At 30.5% G+C, this 10,540-nt stretch overlaps 1 protein-coding gene across 6 annotated transcripts in view; it reads right to left on the bottom strand.

The window, feature by feature from the left end:
- Window positions 1–735: 735 nt before the first annotated feature.
- Window positions 736–10,540, bottom strand: part of LOC131852242 (homeotic protein distal-less-like) — a 114,677-nt gene continuing 104,872 nt past the window's right edge. Inside the window, exons 4-9 of one of the 6 annotated variants that reach the window (XM_059202889.1) lie at window positions 7,350–7,479; window positions 6,086–6,276; window positions 5,508–5,591; window positions 4,857–4,946; window positions 3,244–3,394; window positions 736–2,242 (exon numbers count right to left, since the gene is read on the bottom strand). In XM_059202889.1, coding sequence (XP_059058872.1) covers window positions 2,199–2,242; window positions 3,244–3,394; window positions 4,857–4,946; window positions 5,508–5,591; window positions 6,086–6,276; window positions 7,350–7,479 — 690 coding nt within the window. In that variant the 3' untranslated portion in view covers window positions 736–2,198. Of the gene's footprint in view, window positions 2,243–3,052; window positions 3,079–3,196; window positions 3,395–4,856; window positions 4,947–5,507; window positions 5,592–6,085; window positions 6,277–7,349; window positions 7,480–10,540 lie in introns of those variants that run through there. The other 5 variants (XM_059202892.1, XM_059202890.1, XM_059202891.1 and 2 more) reach the window with 5 other exon arrangements.

The raw sequence follows: 10,540 nt of genomic DNA, 5'->3' as shown, positions 1-10,540 counted from the left end.
ATTACAAGAAGAACTAGCAAGAAACTTGCGTGTTGCTCTTTCAAATAAACATTGTTCAGAATAAATCGTTACCCGTACTTTGGAATTAGAATTAGTATTTCAGCATCAGATTTCCTTTTTTAAACTTATATCACTTGTTGTAAGTAGTACATTGGTAGGCCATGCCGCTCTCGTATTGGTTTATACAGCCATGAAAAGAGCTGTTCACGGACCATCATAAATCGTCTATAACAGACGCATATATATATATAAGTAGTACACTAGAAATCGCAGCGGATAGTTATATAGTGCCAAAATTCTTAGTTAGTAGTTTTTTTTTAAATGAAGCACTTAAACGTGACGAATTCTTTTGTTGGTTTAGATTATGTACACTTTTAAAGTTACCTGAAGTATTCGCAACGGATATTTATATATTGCCAAAGTCATTCTTAGTTAGTTGTTTTAAAAAGAAATCACTTAAAAATGACGAATCCTTCCGAAAAAAGTTTTTATTTTGTATTAAAATTGTAAATGAAAATATTACTTAATAAAAAAACAAAAAAAATGTATTCTAATGTTCATTATAAATAAGGTTTGGCAAATGATTAATAGGTTATTACTTAGTTAGTGGTATCAGCCAATAAATTTAAAATGTCCCGTTGTTGATAAAGGTTGCTGACCCCTGTGTTACACAAGTATAAAAGATAGGTATTTTTAAAAGAAAACACAAAAATATATCTTTTTCTCTTTTTATTTGACAAAAGAAATTAATTCACTTTTTTTAGATTCCGTTTTCCTTATAATACATTGTAGTTATAAAGTAATTACACTATCTACCTATATTTATATTTATAGTTTATTTTTCTATATATTACAAAATATATTTACAAAATGTACTTCCCGTAAAGACCCCACGATAGATTATTAGTTTTGATACTTTAGTCCATTCATAATAATATTAAAAAAAATACCATTCGGCATAATAAAATTATTGTTCTGTATAATAATTTATTAGGTATAAATATTATCATCAATAGCCCATAAGTATCTTTACAGGTAAAAAACAGATTGCAATTACAATAAAATATAGCTAAAAATATTATGCTTCCAAATTTTTGTAAGAAAAAAAACTCAATAAATATTTTAGCATTCATTAAAAACAATTTTTGTTCCTAAAGAAAAAAAAACTTAAAATTATTTATCACAACAGACTGGTTTGCATTCCCGTATGTTTTTTTAAAATTTAATTTAAACTAAATAAATAAAATATTTATTATTCATTAAAGCTTACATTTATGAATACAATTTCCAATTTAAAAATTGAACAGAAAATAAATGGATATTCAAATTATCTAATTATTTATATTATATATAATTGTAATGTCTTTATTTTTGTTCATTGACATACTATTAATATAAAAACAATTGTCATAAACAAAAATCAATAAGAAGCTAAAACACATTTCCTTCAAGAAAATGCTCATTAGAATATAAAGAAAAAATATTTTCATTTTAGGAAATTCATTTTTAAATCATAAAATTTGTATCAAATAACTTTTTGTATGGCTATTGAAACAGAAGAGTTCATTAATAATTATATTCGAAAATATATGAATGTATAAAAGTACAGTACGGGAATCTTGGTTACAAAAGAAACTCAATTAAACTAAAAAAAATAGCTTAAGAAATAAAGTAGTTTCGTCATTTTATTCAGTAAAATGACACAAGACATATTTCATTTGATTTTAGCTAGTTTGATTTAAAACGTGCTCTGATGTAATGTAGTTGAACAGTTGAAATCAGAAAAGAAAGTCAGCAAAAAAGCATGCTTTTTCTGAACACTACTGATTTCCATATCCCATTTATCATGTAACATTTACAATAATTATAAACAATTATGTCCTATTCATTATTTTAATTATAAAAATGTACAATGCTTTTTATTCTATTAAATAATTTCCTTAAAATTAATGTTGGTTGTGCCGATACAATGTCTTTCGTCATGAAAATTTGGCGCCAATTTGTGCGCGCCATTTTGTGTTTCGCCTTTTTAAAAGTGAATTTACATTTCGAACATTTCGTATAATACTGAATTAACTCAAGCTTACAAACTTGGAAAATCCACTCTAAGGATTTAGCTTTAAAGTCTAATTTCAAGGTTTGAATGTTTGTAGTTAAACCAGTATTATATTACGTATGTGGTTTATTCTTTATTAACATTATATGTCTCCTGTGCAATGGCTGTTAAACTGCTGGCCATACCCTGTTAACAAAAAAAAATTTGTATTAATTTTGATATTATATTTTATAAATATACAAGTCAAAATGTATTTATTATTAATTAAGGGTAAATTGGTATGTAAAAAATTACGATAATTTCTTAAAAGAAATTCTATTAATCTAATGTCGTTTGGGAATTTTGAATAATTGGGATTAGGCTTTTTAGGCGCTTTGGTGTCTTTTGTGTTGTCGATTTAAATATAATTTAAAAGTATCCAATCATTACTATTTTAGTAATAACATTAAATGAGAGAATAGATATGAGATGTATAACTTCGAAAATCTTACTAATAATTTGATAATAGGATATAGCTCTGAACACAAATTCATTACAAATTATATATTTTTGATGTAATAAAAAATGCAATGACATTCCACACGACGGTAAGTGGAAAACGTCCCCTATATACAGTACAGCATGACGTAGTACTATGCATATATATCATGTGTCGCTCATGATACTGTTCATTCGTTATTATTCTCGAGGAATATGACGTCGAGCCTGTAATTTTACCGCCTTATCTCCGTCTACCGAAATACAGCAAAGCAAGCTGCTTATCGACTAAAATAGGTGAGTTGTGAGTACTTGGTAACAAAACTGTACCTGCCTGTACTGTACCTACTTTGGTAATTATTTTAGGGTTATATTATATGATATATTATAGATATACCCTCTATAATTTTAGAGATAGTAAACTGATTATATGCAATTAAAAAATAGTGTTAGTGTTCTTCTGGTACCAGGAGTTCAGCAGCACGTCGTAGGTGCAAAATGAGTTTATATTATTTCAATTTTACTACAATTATAATAAGGTATACCTACTTATAATTTTATATACGTGCACCTACTTAAATTTTAGGATTAGTATATACTACTAAATGAGTTTATATTATTTTAATTTTTTCACTTTACATTTTGGATTATAATAAGGTATACCTACTACCTACAATTTTAGGGATACTGATTATATACAATTAGATTACATTTGTATACTGACGTCAAGAGTCCAGGGTTGGGGTCTGTCTGGTACCAGGAGTACTGCGGCACGTAGGGCGGGTGCGGCTGCGGCGCCCCCTGGTGGTGCAGTGCGTGCGCGTGAGCACCCTTCACGTCCCAGGGGCCGGGTGGCGCACCCTGAAACAATGGAGAACCTTGTTCAAATCACCAGTTCTTTCTTTTTTTATAATTGAATGGTGCATCGCCTGTACAGACAGTTTAAGATGACCAGGCACCAATGGATGAGCAGGAAGTCAGGTCAGTTAACCCTATGTGGTGTCTTCATAGCCGACATTGATTCTGTAATTTATCAGTTTTTTCTTCCAATTGCTGGTTCGATTCTCGTTCAATAAATAGTTAGAATAATAGGTAAAATGAATATGTTAATAAATTAAATACACTTAAATACAGTTAGATAAAAAAATGTATTTTGATATGATTTAATACTTACATATAAAGTATTTAATTCTATTCAAAATTTATGATGTTTGGTTAAACATACATACAAATATAAATGTTATTATAACATATATTTTAATCCTTAAAAAGTTTTATGACAGTATTCGAATTCTTCCGTGTTTTGAAAGAATTCGAGCTTGACTTGAAGCTTGACCGATTATTTTGTATATTATACATTTTTGGAATATTCGGTAGATCTGAAAATAGGTCGTTCTTTTAAGTACACCTATATGATAAGGGTCGTTCTGTCCAGATATAATTTATGTGGCAATATAACCTATATCCTCCCTGGTATATTTGTAATACTACACTAGTGACCTGTCTTGGCTTTGCATCAGTGTACAATAATAATAATCACACTCTTTTGTGCACTGAAAAATTATTATAAAAGGAAACTTAACACAAATAAGCTAAACGATATACGGACACAATTTCCCATTTGTATGTAGACATAGAAGTTAGGATATTGAGATTTCATTTAATAGGAAAAATTCCACTGCCCTAAATATTATTAAATTAATCAAGTTAAGCGATAGGTGCGGCAGGCACGCCTCCCATCCTAATATCGTAAAAGGAAATGTTGTATACATGTATGTTTATATTGTTTTGACACGCAACAAGTGGGACAATTACACGCAAATGTAAATCAGATAGAGACCAACTGCTTTTTTCTTCTTATGCTTCTAAACCCATAAAAACACTGATAACCCAAACGCTAATCAAGTTATTACAAAAGAGTTTATATTAGAAATTCTCCTAATGCTTCTAAGTCTATAAAAAACGCTGATAATCCAAATGCTAATCAACTTATTACAAAAAGAGTTTACAGTAGCAATTCTTCTAATGTTTCTAAATCATTAAAAAACGCTGATAATCCAAATGCTAATCAACTTATTACAAAAATAGTTTACTGTATTACTGGTCTGGGTGATTTCTGTGTATAATTATAATTGATAATAATATATAAATACATACATATCATACATCGACATATATACTACAACAACAATTTATTTTTAAATTATTTTACTAGTATTTAATAAAAATTTATATACTAGTAACAAACATTACTATAGATATAAATAAAATTAATCTAGAACCATTTACCATTCCTTCAGCGAGTTTTAACCCAAGTCCTTACCTTTAGCATCCAAGGCATGGGGCGCCCTCTGGCGGGGTCATCCTCACTGGTCGGCCCTTCTACACCCTCCGAGCGAGCGTAAAAACCCTCCTACGATAAAATTTCACCCCCCTTAAGATAGGTACAATATATATAAAGCTTTAGTTGTTTAATCCGAGAAATTGCGGTGGGATTGCCTCCTATTATGTTTGGATTCAAATATACAGAGCGAAATGTGGGCATATCAAGTGTTGCGTTCAACATTTGACAGTTGACAATGCTTCTATGTACCCCAGCTGTTATAACAGTCGTGGCGATATGTCTTTATTTATTTAGGTCATACTAAGTAACTCACGAGGCAGTTATTGAATGAATCTATGAGTCAGTGGTTCTCAAAGTATAAGGTACATTTATAATGCATAGTGATTTTAGAAATGTAATTTTTATAATTCTTAAATACACTGAATTTCATAAATTGCTATTGAAAATATTAAAATATTAATAATAATTTTATAAAATACAATTAGTTTTTTTTTAAATACATCTACTATAGTACTACTCGTAACTTCGTATTTTTTACATTACTGAGTATATTTATTCTCATGACAATGAAATTGTCAATGATCCAAAATTCGTTCCATTTAGCATAACATATTAAAATATTTTACTCACATATCCGACCCTGGGGTCCCAGGACTGTTGATGAGGAGGTTTCACATCACACGAGGTACCGTCCGGCGATCGACCCGCTGTTGGCTGTAACAAAAATGATTCAGTTGATAATCTAAGTTAAATGATATACGTGACATTCCTGCTGTCATAGAGTATAAAAAAGTATAGTATGGATTTGATGTTGGAAAATTTTGATTAAGCTTTTTGTATCTGAGATATTTTTTTAAATCGACCACCAATTTTATATATAATTTTATTTTATAAATAACTACAGTTAAGAAAAACAGATAGTTAGATGTTCTTCAATTAATATTTAATTTATAATATATATTCAAATTTATATAACAGGAGATAAATCAAATCAAATCAAAAATAATTTATTCATGTAGGACATTTTAGCCGTTTATGAACGTAAATGTTTTTTTAAATATGCTTTTTATTTACAGATAAATAGACGTAAATTGAGTTCCTCTGATAGTTTTTCTTATATAACTCCTATTACATACAGTAAACAGTTACATTTATAAAATATGTATGTATATACAGTTATATGAGACAATGTGCTTAAAATTTCTTACATATCCGACCTTTACGTCCCAGGACGGCTGTGGCGGTTGCTTCACGTCCCATGGCGTCCCAGTTGGGGAGAGACCGGGGGACAGCTCCGAGACGGGCGTGGAACTCGGCGTGGGCGAGTGGGCCTGCGTTGGGCCCCCACTCTGGTACGCCGACGGCGAATGTTGAGAACCACTGGAACTGCCGCCGCCTCCTGTTAACAATAAAGTTAGTTTAGAAATATTATTACTATGTAGATATTTGTTTTTAAACTATCGTATTTATTAAACATCTTACTAATATTATAAACGTGAAAGTTTGTGAGTATGGATGGATGGGTGTTTGTTTTTCACACAAAAACTATTTAACGGATTTTAATGAAACTTTATAGTAATATAGCTTATACATAAGAATAAGACATAGGCTATAATTTAAAAAGATATTATGTAAATTTGAAAAACATAATCTGTTTATCTAGCTATCTAATCCCAAAGTAAGTAGAGCTTGTGTTATGGGTACTAGCCAACTGATATAAATACGTAGATACATTTTTTTAAATACATACATAATATATATAGAAAACACCTGGACCGATACACACAATCATACTCACGAATACAAATGTTTGTACCGTGCGAGGAATCAAACCCGCAACCGTCGGAAGTAAAGCGGTGTGCTAAACCGCTAGACCACTGAGGCCGTCACCATGTGTAAACATAAAGATTATAGAATAGAATAGAAAATAATTTATTCAAATAAACTTACATTGAAGCACTTTTGAATAGTCATCACATTTTTTTTTTCAATAATTTTTTTTCAATACCGCTCATTCGTAAATCTTTCTTATCATAAGAGGAATGAGCGTGTAACAGAAGCGAGAAACTTTCGTGTTGCTCTTTTAAATAATTTAGTTGTTATTTTACATTTCTAAGTTTAAGTTTGTGACTACAAACTACCCAATAACGCTTATTCAATGAAATACTTAAATAGAGAAAATATTAAATATACAAACAACTGGTTGAGAACTATATAAGAGTAAATCAGTCGTAGTGTTATAAAAAATTCAACATTCATATAGGTCTATTGCAGACTCTTATGATATCTCAAATCTACCGTCGGATCGGTTCGGAATGATTTCGAGATGAGAAGAACTAACAATAAACTCAGATCGTATTTTTTTCAAATTAATATTATACATCTTTACTAATATAGGTTAATTTGTACTGTTTTTAATAATAGATTAATTTTTAATATCAAACTTGGGACTATATGTAATAATATACTTGCCATGTAGTAATTGGTTATTGTTAGGGGGGCTGCCTGGGGGTAGACCGAGGCTGGGGGGTGGTGCCCCCACTTGTGCAGCCTTCATCATCTTTTTGTACTTGCTCCTCCGGTTCTGGAACCATATCTTCACCTGGAACAAATAGGATGGAATTAGTCTCTGCGAAATGGGGAATTTATACGAACTAATGGACGGTTAGTGGTCGAAATTAGACCATAATTAACTTCATTGTCAAAATATTGCTTCATGTATCGTATATATAAAATTCTCGCGTCACAATGTCAGTTACCATACTCCTCCGAAACGGCTTGACCGACTTTTATGAAATTTTATATGCATATTCAGTAAGTCTGAGAATCGGCTACTATATATTTTTATACCCCTAAGTAGGGATAATCGACCCACCCCTAACATTTTTTTTATCTTTTGAACAAAATTTTCCCTAAATTTTCACCTTCTAAATAATCAAAGTCAATATCTCTAACTACTAAATATCTTATGTATAAAATATTTAAATCATATTTTCCTCTTTTTTAAAGTCTGTTGTCAAAGAAATATATTTCAATAATAACATTATTAATCATTAACAAAATAATGAAACATGGATGTATAATTATTTTAAAATAGAACGAAAACCGTTATTAAAATGCTGTGTCATTGTATGTATCATCCCACGCAACGCCGGGGGTGTTGGTTAGTACATAGGGTAGCGTGGTTGTAGGAGGGGCTATGGGGTGACTCGCCGTTACTTCACCGTTATTGGGCGGTAGGGATGCGACGCTGTCGATAAAATGTAGGTATCGCTAAAAATATTTAATTAGTATTATTTTAGTAATTTGATTTTTTTATTATTATAAGTATTGATATATGTTTAAAATAAACTGTAAACTCTATATTATTATGTAAGAATATTTAGATACCTCAACATATGTACCTCAATATACAATACATGGGGTATTTTATTGTTGGTTGTATTAATAACCACATAAATATTTTTACAATAAAATTATTGGTCTTCCTATTTATTGTATATATTATATTCTTGCTGTTATATATTTAAAAAATACTTATTGTCTTTGTAACACTACATTATGTTGTATACCTTTACATTTACTTCTATTTGTATCAATTTTTGTAAATAAAAAAATCCTCAATTATTTACATTAGTCATTCTAATCTATGTTTTTTAATTGTAAAGTGTAGTCCGTGACGATAATTTTCAAAGTTAAGACAATAATATAATTTAGGTAATAAACTGAAATACATACATACAGTACATACACCAAAATAACAATTTTTACTATTTTTGTCTGACTGTCTGTTTGTCTGTTTGTTCCGGCTAATTCTGAAATGGTTGGACCAATTTTGACGGCACTTTTTTGGCAGGTAGCTGATGTAATAAGGAGTAACTTAGGCTAATTTTAGTAAAATAAAGTTAAATTCCACGCGGACGAATTCGCGAGTACAGCTAGTTTATAATATATTTGAAACATAAACGTCAAGTTAATCAACTGAGCGCATGTATATCTACAATATCTACAGGCGCTAATAACTCTCAGCATATTTCAAGTCAGTCACCTTGACAACTCACATCATATTAAACAAGTGATCGCTTTATCAGCAGTGTTTAATATTACCAGTCCAGCAAGTAGTGATCATATTGACACCTGTTATAATTACTACAGTTTGCAGTTCAATCTCAATTTATTATGGTGCACTGAGTTGAGTTATATGTTATTGCGTTACAGTATATTGTACTGTAGTAATATATATACAGTATAATATCATAATAATATTATAAATGCAAAAGTTTGTAACTATGGATGTTTGCTACTATTTCACGTAAATCTACTGAACGGATTTTGATGAAACTTTACAGTAATATAGTTTATGTATCAGAATAACACAGACTATATTTTATATTGAAATATAACATATATTATTGACACGATTACTATATCCTAGACAATGGATAATGGTTGTCGACATTGGATATTTAAATATTTCATAGTGATTATATCGATGTCGATAAATTGTACGTAGGTTAATTCTGTACATCCCTAATCCCCACCTACAATTTCACCCCACTCCGATTAGTCGGGTCAGAGGGCGCGATATAACTTAACCCGGCGTACCTAACCCATTGTATTTTGTATTGTATTGGTATTTGAATTCAATTCACTCACTTAGCTCAGTAGCTCGGGTTTTATAGACACGTTTTTCTATTTTTTGTTGTGGGTTTATATTACTTTATAATATTATAAATGCGAAAGTGTGTATGTTTGTCACATTTTCACCAATGGTTGAATAAATTCAATTAAATTTTAAACCATGAGGAAGTGACATAAATGTAAAATACTAGCTGTACCTGCGGTTTTACTTGCGTGACTTTTTTAGCCCATATGTTATTCTGATGTATGAGCTATAATATTATAAAGTTTCAATAAAATGCATTCAGTACTTTTTCCGTGAAAGTCTAAATAAACATCCATCCATACATCCATACACACAAACTTCCACGTTTTTAATATTAGTGAGATAAATAAACTAGCTGACACGACAAACGTTCTTTTGAAATAGATCACCTGTATCTCAGACCTAATGACTCTTTGTATAGGTACCTACTCTATGCTTATACAGCAAAAAAGCAACACACAAGTTCTTTCTCATTCTTCTTTCCGAATGAGCGGTATATTAAAAAAAATGACATGACTACTCAAAAGTGCTTCAAGTTCATTTGAATAAATGATTTTATATTCTATCTAAATATATATAACTCAAAGGCGACTGACGCAGTGATCTATCAACGCACAGCCCAAACCACTGGACGGATCGGGTTGAAATTTGGTATGCAGGTAAATATTATGACGTAGGCTTCCGCTAAGAAATAATTTTGATTAATTCTACCCCCAAGGGGATAAAATAGGGGATGAAAGTTTATATGAAACTTTTTTAATTTTAAACTGATCGGGCTGAGATGCATTTGCATGCATATAGCTACTATGACGTAGGCATCCCCTAAGACAGGATTTTGATAAATTCCACCCCTAATGGATAAATTAATGCGAGCGAATCCACGGGCAAAAGCTAGTTCTGTATAAAATTTCGGTTAAGCCTTTCCGGAGAAGTATTGCAACTAATAATGTGACACGAGAATTTTATATATACAGACAAAAGACATTTCTGGCTACAC

The sequence above is a fragment of the Achroia grisella genome, unplaced genomic scaffold (genome assembly GCF_030625045.1).
Source record: "Achroia grisella isolate CSIRO2021 unplaced genomic scaffold, CSIRO_AGI_Agris_v1 utg841, whole genome shotgun sequence".
NCBI classification, from domain to species: Eukaryota; Metazoa; Arthropoda; class Insecta; order Lepidoptera; family Pyralidae; genus Achroia; species Achroia grisella.
This window is presented reverse-complemented; position numbering and strand designations above follow the sequence as displayed.